General features: G+C 35.8%; 1 protein-coding gene across 1 annotated transcript; it reads right to left on the bottom strand.

The window, feature by feature from the left end:
• Positions 1-258: 258 nt before the first annotated feature.
• LOC306885657 (cAMP-regulated phosphoprotein 21-like) lies at positions 259-14897 on the bottom strand. The gene is made up of 20 exons (XM_079442330.1): positions 14808-14897; positions 11735-11991; positions 11589-11633; positions 10866-10934; positions 10497-10605; positions 8366-8444; positions 8230-8289; positions 8009-8146; positions 7833-7932; positions 5082-5180; positions 4963-5000; positions 4556-4612; positions 4016-4188; positions 3496-3606; positions 3210-3358; positions 2717-2797; positions 2006-2236; positions 1841-1919; positions 1441-1556; positions 259-1349 (listed from the first exon to the last, which is right to left on the bottom strand). The coding sequence occupies exons 2-20, from the start codon at positions 11873-11875 to the stop codon at positions 1134-1136; spliced, it is 2091 nt and encodes a 696-aa protein (XP_079298456.1). The 5' UTR covers positions 11876-11991; positions 14808-14897; the 3' UTR covers positions 259-1133.
• Between the last annotated feature and the right edge of the window lie 3136 nt (positions 14898-18033).

Raw genomic sequence — 18033 nt, 5'->3', positions numbered from 1 at the left:
CATATCTCACCACGTGCTTCTTGTTTAAAGGGACAATTTACCCCCAAAAAAAAGAATTTGGAAAATGTCCACGTTTACTCACCCTCGTGTTCCACACCTGTCTGACTTTTTCATCTGTGGAGTACAAGAGGGAAAATGTGGCTGTCCTAATGAATCAAACTGAATCGCTAACAATTTCAGTTCTAGTTCAGTTTTGAACAGTTGATGGAAAACACGTGTCTGCCGAAATATGGACAATGAGTATCGGAAGGCAATCTTCATTGTCAGATAAAGTTTAATCAGCAAAATTTCACTGCTCCTGCCTAGAGACTCCTCTACAATCTTTAATTCACTTGATAAATAGCGATGACCGTCCGATTCGCGGATGAATCGTTCTGATTCGGATCTTTTCAATAAAACAATTCATTCTGTCTGAATGATTAACGATTAATTAAATTAATGCTTTGTTATTGTAGTGGCCTCTTATAAGCAACAGAGGGCGTAATATTGAGTTCAAATCTACATCTTAATCAAACTCATTTAATCAAAATTACTCACCTAAAATTTAGTTACATTTCCCTGAATGTCTGAAAAGGTCAACATCCCAATAAAACGCCTATGAGAACATCAGCTGACCCTATTATGAATGTGAGTAAAACATACAAGAAGCCATCAAACAGATTAAAAGGTCATATATTTAAGAAATGACACTTTCCAGTCTGGTCAAATGTTACATCCTAATAAAATTCTGTAAAACAAACAAACAAACCAATTTTTTTTTTTTAAACGGTTGACATACTGTCTTGATAACGGAAAACACTGAATCTAGTTTCATTCCCAATTTATGTAATATAGCCCTCTATAAACAAGATAAATATAGTATTATATACCATTCAAATATAACATTTTATCCATATTAAGCAAAACACAAGTAATAATATAAATAGTATAAATTATGCTCTAATAGCTATTTAAACATGATGCTATTGATGTCCATGTAAAGTAAAATTCAAAACGTATATTTGGCAAAGTAGAAAAGGTTGAATCTGAAGGATGCTATCATCAGACTCGAGTGCTACAAACTGTAGAGAACAATTATTGTGCAGCTACAAATACTGAATTCATAATTACACTATGTGTGAACACAGTGTCTTTTAGTACCAGCACTGGTTCGGATTAACGCTACAGCCATTTTTGCAGCTACTTGACTGGAAGGAGACCCCCATCATATTGAGTGGTGGAGGGGAAGAAGGGGCCAAAGAGCTGCAGTATACTTGAACTCCAGCAGGGGGCACCAAACACTGTGTCTGCCCACCTTGTCCTGACACCAGCATTGCAGGATAGGACTGTTGTTGTTGTTGCTGTGGTACCTTGTTACAAGAGAGAAAGCACATATACATACATTTTATAATTCAGAACAACATTTCCTGGAGTTATTTTAATTATTTTTTGCATCAGTACTTGATAGGAGGATACAGATGGGTAAGGTCCCACAATGCCTTGCTGTGTTTGGGGTAGAATCTGACTTCCCATCATGCCTGGGCAGCCTTGTTGGTTTGACATGACAGGCTGGTATACTGTTAAAAAATGTGGACAAGTATGTGTGAGATTTTATTAATTGTATAGTGACAATGGATTCCAAATGATAGTCGGTAAAGTAATACCAAATATGCTAAAGGTTATTTATTCATGTATTTTTATGCATGAACACACAACCAATCATATGAGAGTTGAAGTGAATAGCAGGAAAAGAGACCGGTTCACTGTGAGACCAGTGCCACCATCTCTTACAGTGTAACGGCCCCCTCCCCTACTACTGTGACACTCAGGCGTAAGGGATCCAGAGGGGCTTCATGTGTACCTGTTTGTGTGTTGTAACTGGTTGCCGCGTATTGTTGCGATGCACTGGGACACTGAACAGGGTAACTGTACACTGAAACCTAAGAGGGGAGACCAGAGTTGACTCATAATTAGACATACAGGATGACATTACATCGCATCTCATTACTCATTTATGATGAAGTACCTGGCTGCTCTGCTGACTCAGGGGGGGTGGGGCTGTGGAAGGAGCCAGTGTCATTCCAGGGGTAATGTAACTGTCTGAATGGTGAGACGGAGCGTAACTGTGGTGGGGTGGAGCATAGACGTGTGTGGGTGGAGCTCCTTGCATGTAAAATGAGGACATATCTGGAAGATCCCCTGATGAGGACTGGCGACTCAAGGTCATTTGACCAAACTTTGCAGTAATATCATCCCTCTAAGAATCAAAAATAGGCTTGTCATGTACATGTGCGTTATGTGTGACACTACCATTCACAATTTTTTTCAAATGGTTTCTTATGCTCACCAGGGCTGCATTTATTTGATCAAAAATACAGTAAAAACTGTAATAATACAAAATATTATTACAATTTAAATCACTTTTCTATTTTAATATATTTTAGAATGTAATTTATCCCTGTGATGGCAATATTCATAATTTGTCAATTTTCAGCATCACATTTTTCAGGATTCTTTAATGATTAGAAATGTCAAAATAACATTTTTTTGTAAAAAAAAAAAAAAGAAATTTTACAACATTATAAATGCCTTCACTGACACTTTTGATCAGTTTAATGCATCCTTGAAACTTATGAATGGTGGTGTATATCCTAAATATTTTATACAAGTCATAATATAAATAATATTAGATAACTAGATAAATAACTAGACACTATTAATACTTAGTCTCACTCACGGTCTGTTCAACTGGGTGTTGCTGGGAGGTAGAAATGTTTAACTGCTGAGGTGGAAGGTATGTCACAGAGGAGTACTGAACCTAAACCAAAAACGAGAGGACAGATTGTGAATTTTGATGATTAAGATGGAAAATAAAAAAATCCTAACTAAAATCTATATTTTAGCAGCTGTTCTATAGGAATAGAAACTGTATGTTTCTGTAATACGGACTCTTTATAATGTGCAGACTGATAAATGGATATTCACTTTGATATTTGCTAAAGATTACATTTAAGTGTTTTTTTTTTGTGTTGTTAAGAGTTAAGTGAGCGTTAGAGGAAAGCAAAAGTAAATGTGAAAATAGGGCAAATGAATAAATGAATATCCCAGATCAACAAAAAATTAAAAATAAACACACAAATAAATAAAAAAATAATATTTAAATAAAAAAATCAGATAAGCAATATGGTATTGATATTACACACCACTAGTCTCCATTACGTTTTATTTACCTGTGGGATACCATGGCTTGCTACTGGCTGCTGCTGAGGTGGAGGGGGCGGGGCTTGTGACTGTACTGGGTTAAGCTGGTTACATGGCTTCTGACTTACTGGTGGGTTGTAAACAGCTGGAGTTCCATCAGGATTCAGAAATGGCTGCCCTTAAAGACATATCCATAGTTGGATGAGAAAGATTCTGTGGTGTGTAGCCTTACAGTCATTTTGATCCAATGAGTCAGCTTCTACTCAGGGAATTGTGAGTGTGTACTGTTGTGTGGGAGAGTGTATGTGTGTGTACCTGTATGTGGATTCAATAAGATGCTCCCAGGAGGTATTGATGACTCAGCAGGCACGATAATGTAAGCAGGGCTGTTGTTGGGTGGAACGTATGATAGAGCTGACTCGGACACTATTAGATCGATCAGACAGAAACAATGGCAGGTCAGAAACATTAGGAGGGATTCTGCACTATTTCTAGGTCACTAATCAAATAGGGATATTTGTGACATTGATCATGTGACTCAAATGATGCTGGAGAGCAGCATCATGTTGGAGTTCATGCAACTCGAGTGCCACTGTCATTAAAGCAAAAAAGCATTTTGTGTATTTTTTTTTTTTACATTCAGTAAAACATTTCAATTTAATGCTAATAATTATCATTTGATTTCGATTTGTGTTAAGAAGAGTATTTGAGAGAGTATAAAATAAAAGCTTTTTCATTAGACTTCTAAAGCCCACTCTAAATAACTAGCTCAGTTTAACACCCTTTTTTATCTTTTTTTCTGAGAGGGACATGCTGGCTGGTGTTATTTTTGCACCTGGTTTGCAGAGTTTGGAGCTGCTGTCTGAACGAGCATGTGCAGATTTAGATGTCCATGTCGGGCTGTCAGAATCTGTGCTGCTCCAAGGTCGAGGATCGTTCCAATGAGAGTCCAGCTCAAAGCTGCTCTGCCTGCTGCCGGACAGCCGACCCGAACCATCCCTGTTACCCCTGTCGGGATGGCAGAAACATGTTTTCTGCCTACTTTTTGCTAGAGGACATCCCTTTCATATTAAATATATTTCAAAATGTAAGTTACTTTCAGTTTTCACATTTTCTTAGCACAGAAATAAGAGAAGAGAAGCAATATTGGTGTTGTGTGTGTGTGTGTTGGGGGAGGTTGGGGACTACCACACTTAAAATGTCCCTAATATTCCTGAAATAGGTGTCATGAGAAATAACACCTGTGTTTGTGACAACCTTTTAGTCAGGGGAGCAGCCCTTTTTTAGCCAATCAGAAAAGCTTAGCCTATCAGAGAACACTCTCTGTTCTGACATATCTTCAGAAGTCGGATGATGGAGAGAAATAATTTCTCACCTAAATAGCTGCCGTCTTCTCTGGGTCTCACTGAGAATACTGCTGTCATCTAGACCTCTGCAAACAGATACAAAAAAATAAAAACATAAATAAAAGAAGAGAGTAGTTGAAGTGCAGCACATTGATTTATAATAATTAAACTGGTAAAATTACATATTTAATTTTAATCAGATTTTTTATTTTTTTTTTATTTTTACAAATTTTGTATTTTACGTTGTATAGTTACGTAGAGTTGGTAGAATGTCTATGGAAACAGTGATAGTGTTTTGACTATCAAAACAGTGTTATCATACTATATAATAAATAATTAAAAATATAAAATTATATAAAACACTATTATATTCATTTTAAAACATTTATATAAACAATATATCATTTACTTGTATATTATATAAAAAAGTTTTTACCTGGTCTCAATATAAACATTCTGAGAAAGACAAGTGGACTGAAAAATAAAAGAGCACAAAATAAGAGGCCAAGCTTTAATGTAGTACTGTATGTGCATTTTAAGTAGGTGTTTTCTTACATCCTGTGAGAATATGCGTTCTCTGACTTTCTGGTACTCCTCCTCTCTCTCTTCTATTGACTTGCTCCTCATTTGTTCTTTGAGAGATGGAACCCTCAGCTATAAAAAACAACAGGAGATGTGCAGACACAAATTAACCAGGCGGAAAGATCAGAGCTATTAACCTGTTACCCTGCGCCCCTATTTTTGAGCATTTTGTAAAAAACGATATAACCAAATAAAAATGTCTGTAGCTCTTGAACCCTAAGGTCTATATTTAAAAATCTGGTGTTGTTTGAAACTAGACACTTGATCCTTTGTTACTCTAGAGTCATAATAACTCAAAATTAGTATAGCAATAGAGTAAAACAAGGTAAAATATACATGAAATTGACTCGCGATATGTTTTAATGAAGCTCACTAAGGGAAAAATGGATGAGACTTTCATGCCAAAGGCCTGAAAACACCATAAAGATAAAGCTGAACATCTGACCATGTTTTGATTCAAATTTGAGGATGATACTCCCAAAAATGTAGTTTCTGTAAGCTTTTATTTAAAAAAAATCTAGGCGTCCTTTCAAAAAAGCCATTTGGAGACCCCAAATAGACACTTTGTAAACAAATGTCCAAATGAGTCAAAACTACATAATACATATATGTATATCAATTCAGAACTGCTCTGCCCACCAAAACACACAATAAAAAACTATTTCTGAACAGCATTTGTAGTGCTGACTCATTTAGTCATTTGGTTAGTCTACAAATGGCATTTTTGAAAAAAAACGCCTAAATATTTCCTGAAATAAAATATGAAATAATAAATTTTTTATAGGTAAAGACTTACAGAAAGTACATCTTTATGGTATTTCATTTCAAGAATAGCTTTGGAAAAGTCATTTGGATATTTTATTTCAAGAAAAGTCTAGGAATCCTTTCAAAAATGCTATTTAGAGACTCCATAAGACACTGCATACTACATATGTATATCAATTCAGAACTGCTCTACCAATGAAACCACAAAAAAACACAAAACTATTTCAGAATTTGAACATAACTAAACAGTCTTTATTCTGAACAATTCCAATAATGAAAACAGTGAACCAAAACAGATTTGATCATTTTTGAACTAGTGAAAACACAAAACATGCAAAATACATTGTTTTTACAACATTTGTATTTTTTATTTATTTTATATGGTGAATATTATGAATATTACTATTTTACTAATATAGTAATAGATTACTATTACTAATATTACTAAATAATAAAAAAAAAAAACTATTTACAGTATTTACAGTGGAGGAAGACGCTCTAGCAGCCACTAAAATGGTTTTTTTTCTGACCATCTGGATTCACCAGACCTCTGAAAAGACAGGGAAGAGTGAGAGAAAAAGAGTGAGAAAGTGTGTAAGCAAAACAAATCAAACTTGCAACACTGTTTACATTTTGTACACACACACACACACGCGCGCACGCACACACACACACACAATAACCGGGACATACCCACAAACAAACACACCCACCCACCCACACGAACAAAACTCATGTAATCCCCTCATATTATCCCTCTCCGTTGTCATTTTTAGAATCTAAAACAGCTAACATGAAACAAAAGCTGCAAATACATGATAAAGACACATAAACATTCAAGAGGAGGGTGGAGACACTTACGTGCTAATGCTATCCACGCTTCCCAGCGATCTCAGCGCGTATTCGGCTACTAAATTAGCCATTTTTCTCCCCACGTCCTCCAAAACACCACCAAACGCCACAGAAACACTTCTCAAGTCGAAGATCCACGATGGAGAGATTCAGATGTGAGCTTTGGACAACATCTGTTCGCTGATAGCCAGTCTGTGTAGCGCTGCGACGCCATTATGTGTACGCTTCATGCGTAACCCGAGAGCGCACGAAAACACACGGACAATACGCCGAGCTATTCTCTAAACAATCTTACGTAAACTATTCAAACTGTCAATCACTTTAAACGTCCTTGTGGTTGGCTAACACTTCCATCCATCAAAACTGTGCTGGCGAGGCATTGGCTGGGTTCAAACACCCCTATTGTGATGTGTCCGGATTGACACCTCGCTGACCCATTCACGGACGCGCTTACTGTCCCGGGTTATAACAGCTCCTGCGATTGAAGGAGAGAGACGAGGGAGGGCTATTCTTACTCGGAAGAGACGATTCTGCTGGAAATAGATGGCGTTTCAAAGCTGGAATACGAATTATAATCGATATTTATTGGAAAATGGACGCTATCGATAACTATAACTCGAATCGCTTATGTAAACAAAGGAGGATCTATCGTGTTTTCCCCTATTTTTTCGTTGTTTTGGATTAAAAAGTGGATGCATTTTGAAGAGTGGACCCTTCTCTTGAAATGTATGCTGGTGTGTCTTGGAATAGTCTGAGCTGACCAGCGCTATTGGCGATCAAACGTGAGTACTGCGGTTCGCTTTGTTCATTTTAAATGGCCGGTCTTTCAGCATTTCTGTTAACCCTTTCCTCTCTGGTGTATTGATTTCAAAAACAAGCTCACATCGTTAATCTTGAGTGTTTTAGCTTTCAAATGATATATAGTTAATGATAATTGATTGAATATTGTTCTAAAACAAAGGTAATAAAAAGTCCGACCACGCCCGACCACGCCCTTCCGGCCCGCCCGCGGGCCGATGCGGGTTAACAGGTTAAAGGAGCAATTGTTAGCTATTTTGTACCCTAGTGGTAATGTCAGGGGTCAGTGAAGTGTATATTTGTCCAAACCTGACTGTCTTCTTTCTCCTGACTGCTGTCTCTCTTCAGTATTGATCTTCTTTCCTCTGTTTTCTCCTCCTGAACATGTTCAGCAAACCGATGGTCTGGTCTGAAATACATTATGTTATACTCACATCCATTCCTTCATCAAATGTAGATATATAATCTTTGTAACAGACACATACATTCTGGAATTGCAGGTTTTGTTGATGATGACCGCTTTTCCACTGTGATCCACGTTGTGTTCCAGACCAAAATAAGCTGCAACCCTGTGGACCAGCATCCTGTGATACGAGGACATCTGAGGGAACTTTTTATAGGAACTATAGAGAGAGAAAGAGACACATTATGTCATATTACAAACACATCTGTCTCAAAAGCATGAAAGACATGCATGGAACGATACCTGTTGTCTGTCATAAAGTCAGTCATGTCTTGCTCAAGTTTTAGAAGCATCAGTCTGTCCCTGCAATCCAAAAATAGACTGATTCAGCACAAATAGGAGGAGGAGAATGAAGGGATATTTTCAAACTTTTACCCACCTTGGACTGCTTTTCAAAGTGGTGATTAAAAACTCCTCCAGATCAATGCCTGTGGAGTCGGTGTACTCCAGACTGGGCTCTAAAATACACACATGCATAGAATTATATTTTTATGTGCAACGTACAGGAAGCAAGTTAAAATTAGGACAATGAGTCAATTAAAAAATATTTTATATATGTATAGAGAGAGAGAGAGAGAGAGCTGGGTAGTAACTGATTACATGTAATCTGGATTATGTAATCAGATTCCAAAAATTAAGTACTTGTAATCAGAGTAAGCTACATTTTAAAATACTCGTAATTAGACTACGTTACTTTTTTATTGATTACATATTGATTACATATTCACACAGTAGCAATAAATTATTCATCATTTACTGATTCTCTCTAATTCCTCTTTTTTATCTTTTAAATGTTCCTTTCTAAAATATTCTACCGTTTATATACACTCAGAAAGTCCAGTTTTGCGGACATTCACACATAGACTAGTAATTATTCAGGTGGCATTTGACCAATGGATTTACAAAAATAATTTCAGGTTTAAAAAGCGTTTCAACATTGCATCAACGTCTGAAGAACACATTCATTTTTATTTGAATTATCACTCAGTAGGTTATTTAACCATGTAGTATTATGTATTATTGAAAGGCTTTTGTCTTTCAAACTCATTAAAATGCAAAAATTCTCATTATTTCTTATTTGCAGACATTCTCAAACTTTTGTCATCTGAACCTGTTTCACCTAATATATTTACTTTAAAGGGGTGGTCAATCAGCAATTCTGTAAAATACAATATCTCCCTTTTTATTGAACTTTGAGCATCGTAACTTGGCAGATGTTGTTTATGCTCAAACAGCAACATTACACACTAACTAAAGTTGTGCGAAACAGTGAAAAAAAGTGAAACAGTCAATGGCCCCTTTAAGTACCCCTGAGATTTTAAAATTAATATTTGAATAATTAAGTATCACGTTTGCATGTTCACAGTTCTCTGACATTGGTTAATGGTCATAAGCGTGCAGGTAAACATAAAATATTTCTTCTTATTTAGTAAGTGAATTATTTTGATTGTTATTTTAAAATGATTTATTTTAATTTTTTATGATTTAATTTCATGTTTTCCTTCCATTAAACACTCAAACCCCCTGCAGTTCCTTTACGAGACCCCAGTTTGGGAAATCTTGATGTAATATGTTTAATGGACTTCATGTTGTTAATTACAATGAAAGGAATTTTCTCACTCTTTGTATTTTTACATCATTACGCTACAATCCTGTTTAAATCAATGTGATAAACGAGTAAGGTCAAAAGTAATCTAAAAGTAATCTGATTATATTACCTAAAATGTGTAATGTAATGGATTACGTTACTGACTACAATTTTTGTCATGTAATGTGGAATCAGTAACGCATTACAATTGGTAAGTAATCTACCCAGCTCTTCATAAATCAATCACCATTTTCTGCAATTAATTGCAAGTATTTGCACATAATATTAAAAGCTGTAGTAATATACACTACTGTTAATGGTCTGGGGTCATTAATTTTAATTTTTTTTTGAAGGAAATCAATACTTTTATTCAGCGGGGGTGCATTAAATTTATCATAAGTAACAGTCAAGACATTCAGAAAGTTTCAAAAGACTTCCAGTTCAAAATGTTTTCAACACAACATCATTAGAAATGTTTTGTGAGCACCAAATCATCACATTAGAATGATTTCTGAAGGACCATGTGATCCTGAAGATTTAAGTAACACATTACATTTTAAGTATATATTACAATAGAATAGTTCTCTTAAATTGTAATAATATTTCACAATATTACTGTGATCAAATAAACAGCATTGGCGAGCATAAGAAACTTATTTCAAAAGCATTAATAATCTTACTGATTCTTTTGTACAGTAGTGTATATATCTTCAAATTAATTTAAAATCAATACAATGTATATTTTAAATAAAAAATTAGCAAATTCTGAAGCTTATTTTAAAAAAGCCTTACTTTTAACATCCCACATTAATTTCAGAAATAGATGCAATGTTTTTCACAGCCGTAGATAAAATGTGTGTATTTCATGTGCCATATTGTGTGCAAATATGATACACAAATACCTACATGCAATGCAAACTACCTTTTGATAAACTTGTTTTTTTCGATGTGACGCTTATCTCCTCTTCCTCCTCACTGCACGCAGGACTGTCACCATGGTTACTAGATACAGTTGTCTTGCTCTCTTTTTCCTAGGACCAGACAGAACAGAATTCCTTCACAAACTCTATGATTCACCTCGAGCATGTAAAAGATGTAACTTCATATTCAGGATTGGGGGATTAAATATAATGATTTAAGAATATACCACTGGAAAACTTAACGTTTAAACACCACCAAACCAGTGGTTACAGTTTTGGTTCACTTACATATGTCCTATCTATCTACCAGACTATGTAAATTAATGAATGCAAGATTGTAAATGTGTCTTTAGTTTATGAATGATTCTTACCTTGCTGTTCTCCTCCGTGGATAAAGACTCATCACACACAGCGGTGCTCCGAACTAATTTTCCTTTAGCCTGTAACACACAAACACATTCATTCAATAACCCCATTTTTTCCTAGAGAAGAGCGTTCTCGTTGTACATTATTGCTACTTTTGTTATTTCAACAATATTATACAGTATATTGGACACAAAGAAAAAATTATTCTTATATATTGTCTTTTTTGTATGTTAGTTGAAATACTAACCTGATAAGACAGATTGTTATTTACAAATATGATTTTAAACACGTTATTAGTTTCATTTTGTAAAAGCAGCAGCTAGGAATTGTTTTAATTGTATTGCATTTATAGATAGCTGGATCAACACTACAGGGTGAAAAGTGTAACTATGCTATTTTTAAACTATTTGGACCTGGTCCCAGACTGTCTAAAAGCTGCTGATGTGATTTATATTATGGAGCTGGGTAACTGTGTACTATCAGGGGAGTGAATGCAATGTTTACTAATGGTATTTGGACTGAGACACATAACCGTTGAGGTTAAGCAGTCAATAGCAAATGGCATTTACCCACTGAAGAGAGAGAGAATGATTCAGAAAGCAATATTCTGCAGAGTATATCAATCTAACGTAAACGTCTGGCAAGCTAGAAAGGAGAATAAACTCATAAATGAAATGAATGCTCTATAGGAAGGGTGCTTTAATGATTAGATTCAATTGCAATCCTACCTTCAGTTTTTTCTTGAGTTGTCCATGGTTATCATCTGATTTTGGCTGCTCAAAGAGAAAAAAATAAACAGGATAAAAAGAAAATGATTGGAGGAAATGAAACAAGCAGACTGAATTGATGGAAGTTGTTTAATCTATATTATCACCTGGCTGGATTTCTGACAGTCCTCTGTGTCTGTGGTACAACAAGGAGGTGAAGTCTCCTCCGTAGTGCATTCTGGGATATTTTCAGATTCTCCCGTTTCTGACATCTTGAAATTTTCAGGTTCAAAGGTCATATCAGTCATAGGCCACCATATGCCCCATGACCATCCAAGCCAATTAGTAGCAAAACAAGAGGTCTTCTTTTCTCTTTTTTTCTTGTTCTGTTCTTCTCTTGCCAGAACAGATGGCTAGACAGATTCTTATTCAGTAAAGGAGAGAGAGAAAAAAATCTGTGTGATGTTTTCACTCAGAACAAAAATCCTTTTCAGATCTGTAAACATTTCTTTACTCTGAGCACTATGCAAGGTTTACTGAAATGTTGAGCTGACAGTCAGTGTCAAAAAAGCTCAAATCAGTGATTAAACCAATTAAGCCCCCAACCAAGTATCAATAGTAATGAGACATCTTTATTTTTTTATTCATTCATGAACTGACTCGCCTGTGCTCAAGGTAAAATAAAGTTAATATAGCCACAAAATTGTGTAGTTGCGATAGCAAAATTAATAGGCTTATCAATGTTTAAAAGTGTGGAGAAAATTACTCCCAGTTGTTTTAATATTGATTTAAATGTAGTGTATGAAATGATATTTTGGTGCAAATTCATGTCATTTGAAAGAAAGCTAGACAGATGCCAGCATAGAGAGATCTTGACATGACAAACAAAACTACACAAGGTAAATGGAAATATTCACTTTGAACAAGGACAAACATGGTTTGTGCCAAACACAATGTGTTGTGTAGTGAATTATTAGCTGAAACCATCAAAATTAAATTCATAATTAAAAACTAAATGCTCAAACTATGAAAACCAAGTAAAGTAAAAGGACAGTTTTTGCATATTTCAGTCCTATGAAATTTATAGTAATATTAATGCATTAATGATTTATCTTAAAGACATTTTTGTTTAATTCTGTACGATAAACGTTTCTGGGACTGTGCTGTGTCAGTGTTCACTGTGTTCATGTTTAATGGAAAGCACTGAATCAAAACCAGTTGAGAAGCACAGGTCTCTCCAGCAACATAAAGTATGCAGATTTGGATAAAAATACCAATGCGTGTACGAGGTCTGCAGTGAGGAGTCAGTTTGCAAACATGGATTTCTGTGTATGCATTGTGCACAACTTCTTTCATAGCACGGGCAGGTGCTGTAAATTATATTCCCATAATGACTCCCTAAATGGAAAGTACACACACACACACACACACACAAAAGCTCTGTTGGGATAGAGTGCATCATTCCCTCTTATGTCATCACTCTCATCGTGTTTGAACTTGTCTTCATGTCTGACCACTGACTCACTTTCACCAGCGTTAAGCCATACGCCTCCACACATGCAGCCACCGCAGTAGCTCTTGGCATCTTCGTCAAGGTCTTCTCTGGGTTATCAAACAGGTGGCCTAAATCTTAGATGCTAAATAATTGTGTGATAGAGATGCCATCTAACATGCATCTAACATCTGATGGGCAGCAACACATTGGTCTGGGTTTTTGGCCACTGTTTAATCCTTACATAAATGTACTTGGTAACCATAGTTTCTGCATAAATATTATACACAAATAAAGGTTCTTTATTGGCATTTCAAGAACATCCACAGAACCTTTCCACTGCACAAAATATTCTTTACACTAAGAAAAAATGTGTTTCCTGTAAGAACTGTTAACCGAAAGGTTCTTTGGGGAAACAAAAATGGTTCTTTGACATCACTGTATACCCCTTTTTCAAACCTTTATTTGTAGTGTAAGTATAGTCAAATTATTCTAAATAAATATGGGAATATATATTTATTTTTTTATGGTGCTATCACTCTTTGGCGTATAATATTTTAATGCATATAATCACAAAATTCCCCAAAAATATATGAAAGTGTAAATTTAATAATAATAATAATAATAATGGATCGTTCGGAACAATAGAAAACCCGGAGTGGAATTTCAGCGGAATAATTACAGAACTGTATGAGCAGAGAAGGAAAATCGCTCCGCTCCATTCATTTACACAGTTCGCCAGTTTCAGTCTGTTGCTTGCTTGGCGACACTCAGAACCTGATGCTTGGCTTCATGAGGAACTTTGTTTTTTTTTTCCGAATATATAAACGTATTATATCAGACTCATTTTATGTCAGAAACGTGAGTCATCCAATATTAATTTAAGTTACTTGTTTACAGAATTGCTGTTTAAAGGAACAGTAACGAGAATGTAGCAGTGCTCGAATATTGCTCGAACTGAACTGTCCTTCTTCAAACAATGTATTAAAGTTTGATTTTTATGTGTAGTCGCTAATATTAAGCAATCTAGTAACAATAAGTGGGTTTAATATAACATTTTAGCAAACATTATGGTTACCATAGTAATTCTTGTGAAGGCGGCGTGTAAATTAAAGCTTGAGGAAAAGTTGCGTGCACATACACACAGACGCGCGCGCTGCAGAATAGCGCAAAGAGATGCTATGCGTCTGTCTGCCAGGATGAAGGTGTAGCAGCCGAGATGGGGTTCGGTTTCCACCACTACGTCGCATTCCGGGCACAGTCTAGCACGCGTTATATTTGCAGCGGCTGTTTGGGGATCTCAGACTGCTGTCACTGACGCACACGGAGCCGAGGCAGGAGCAGCAGCTGTGCTTTCTAAAAACGAACCTAGATCTCGCGCTTCCATTGCTCTTTTATTAAACGACCCTGGGCCCTATATTACATTATAGGCTATAGCAACAGAACCATTCTTCATAGAAATAGCGTGAAAATCAAGCTTTTTGTAAGGTTTGAGTTTTAGTCAACACAAACTTGTTTGAGGTCCAGGAAATTACTGTTAATACCAGAATGAATCAGACGCAGGTGTCCTTGCAGTGCGATATTATTATTGTGATCATGCTGACCAAATCTTGCCCGAGAGCAGTAGCGTTACACATAATCTAACACACACAAAACAACACGCCTCACTATAAAGCATAGATACCATTACGGCATAGACTTGCTTCTAATTAAGAGCAAAAACATGAGAGACAACCAACTTTACTTACCTTTATGTAACGCGACCGGCACAAACAACTGAAATGGTTCGAAATGAGCGCTTGTGTCTCTGGTGAGCTTGTCAAACATCTTCTGTTTGTGACAGACTCGCGCAACACACTCAATTAAATACGCACGCGCGCGCGCTCGTGCGCTCAGTCTCTTCCTGGCAATCACGCAGCGCGCTCACAAAAACACGCAAGCACCGAGAGAGCCTTTAAGCAAAAGAATTCTAAACACCCACCTCCAACATTAATTAGAGGAAATTAAAAACAACAATATAAAATAACATGTTTGATACACTGACAAAATTAAAAAAGAATGCAACAGTTAGGCTATTACAATTATCATCAGAACTGTAAAATCATAATGGATTAATAAGGCGTCTCCACACATTGTAAGAAGTTTATAAGAACATTAATTTACGAATCTTTTTTATATATTTCGCATGAAATGGTCTCATTTTTAAAGGTAGGCTATTCATTTATTCAGTGTAGAAAATATATCCATGTTTCAGCATCCAGGGTAGGCTGTTTAATATTCTCTTCCACAGATACTAACATATTGTGAATTCGTGCAAAACCACACAAATAGAACCCACCAAATACTGCAATGAGCACCTGTTAGATGAAAAGATTACGCGACACTCACAATGAGACACACACACATATATGGGTGCATATACCGCAACTAGACTTCACAGCTGCATGGTGCCTCTCTTTCTGCCATATGGCTTTACCGTTTCAGAGAATCAGAGAGATGTTCTTCTGTAAAGACAGCTTATAGAAAAAGATGGTGAAACAGACTCACCTGATGCTTTCTCCTTAATTAAATGAATATAATTATAGTGTACAACTCTGGTCGAAAAAAGGAGAACATTATGTTTTTGAAGTGTGTTATGAGTGTTGAACCTGTAATATTCACACACGCACGCACGCACGCACACGCACGTATTCCTATCATTATGGGGGCATCCTATATGCATAATGGTTTTTATTTTGTATAAATGGTATTTTCTATCCCCTTACCCTAACCATAAACCTAGCCCTAAGAGGAAACTTTCTACATTTTTAGATTGTAAAAACGCTTCATTCTGCAAGATTTATAAGACTGTTTCCTCATGGGGACCTAAAAAAATTTACCCACCAGGTCAAAATTTACTGGCATTACTATACTTGTGGAACATTTTGTATGTAGTGAATACCAGTAGGCTACACACACACACAAAATAATTTGTCTTTAAGCTTAGAAGGAATTCTAATGCAATAGAGCATATTCTTTCTCCCTTTCCCCTCAGTGCCCAGTTTGTTGTGTTTTGGCTGTTTATTTTGTGTGGGATGGCGGGCAGTGCAGCCATTATGCAGTTGACAGGACTGAGTGAGAGACAGTGGGCATGATTGATGAGGTAGAATGTTTCTACAGAAACATCTATATTTTTTATTTGTCTTATAGAAGAGCCCAATAATATCAACTATTAATAGCCTTCCAGTATTCAGTCAATCCTTCAATCATTGAATTTACTTCAAGGGATAGTTCACCAAAAAATTCAAATTGTCATAATTTACTCACCCTCAAGTTGTTCCAGACCTGTATGAACACAAAAAAGATAATCTGAATGATGTTTGTAACCAAAGTTGACGGTAGCCACTGACTTCCATAATGTTTGAAAAAAAAAAAAAACTATGGAAGCCAATGGTTACTGTGTAACTCTGATTAAGAGCCAATATGTATCCATCTGTCTGAATAATTCTGTAAATCTTAAGATAAAATAATTAATGCACTGTAAAACCTATTTTTCTTTGCCCCTCTAATCCATCTGCTAATGTTTTTAGATTTTCATCAGCTGGTCTCTATGACAGTCACACTGTAAAAATTATTTTTGTAAAGAAATTTGTAAGTAAAGATTATTGGAGCACATTTTACAAGAAAATACTATTTCAGTGTTTCTACCTGAATTTTCTGAGAGAAGTGTTTCAAAACACCATTTTTTCAGTGCAGCGCATAAACAATGCAATATCGGTAACTGAGAAAATATTAATAAATAGACATGTAAAATTAATAGACTATATATACTTAAAATGAGAAGTTATTGAGTTTCTTGTGCACAGCAATCTGTTCCTTATATGAAAATCTGATTTCTAGATGAGCTATTATATTACATAAACATAGATGTTTAAATAACTTGGCCATATTCACTACACAAGAATCTTTGACTTGTGCTCTTGAGGATGAGATGTCCTGACGTGCACCTGCTGGGAATACACTTGTTCATAATGTCCCAGTATGTCTGGCTACAGTATGAGGTCAATCAGTTGTGAGGCACATCAAAGCATTCCTCTTTACTTAACTTGAAAGACGTACAGACATACAAGCAAATAGAGCCATCTCTTGCACTCTCAGCTTTCACTAATGACTCTGTCTCTTGCGTCATCATGGATTCATCTCTACAGGTCAAAGGTCAGAAGATTTGGCAGTGAGTCAACAATGCAGCTACTGTCTACCCTCCTAAATACGTTGATATTTCTATACTTATATACACACACCTGTCTCGCTCAATAAATCTCTCATCGTCGGTATAGAACATTTCTCTTACGGTAAACATGCATAGGGAGAATTTCACACCTGTTATTTGATTGGTTGAGGTCAAGAGTTTGGGAAATTAAGCATTACCAGGAAATGAGCTTTCAGCAGGTTGATCGTGAATACAATGAATAGCCATGATCCATCTTAAGTTATTTCTGTCCCCTTCAAGTATATGTAAACACACCAGCAGCAATGTTAACAATCTGACTAACAATAAATGCATGCAGAATGACTTGTGGCTAGGCACGACCAGAGTAAGTTCTCTCATGTCTGGTATGAACTAAAATTAATGAACTAAAATTAATAGTAAAATATAAATTTTGTTTCTGATGAATTGCCATCTCGATTCCTATTATTCCAAGAATAAAGAAGTTGTATTTTACCCAAATTACCAGTTTGAATTCAATTTGATCAAGTAAAAAGGCAGTGTATTTTTAAATAATAGCAAGGAAAACAACCCTATTGTCTTTGCTGTCCAAAAACAAACCTAGGAGCTGACACGATATCAGATTTTTCACTACAGGATTGTCAAGGCCTCAAAAATTCACTATAACAATATATTGTGATATCTACAGAAATCTTGAAAACTTAAAAGTATCAGTCAAATGAATCTTTATTTTCTTTAATCTTTATTTCAAAAACACTATTGCATAC

The sequence above is a fragment of the Barbus barbus genome, assembly GCF_936440315.1.
Source record: "Barbus barbus genome assembly, chromosome: 19".
Classification (NCBI taxonomy): domain Eukaryota; kingdom Metazoa; phylum Chordata; class Actinopteri; order Cypriniformes; family Cyprinidae; genus Barbus; species Barbus barbus.
This window is presented reverse-complemented; position numbering and strand designations above follow the sequence as displayed.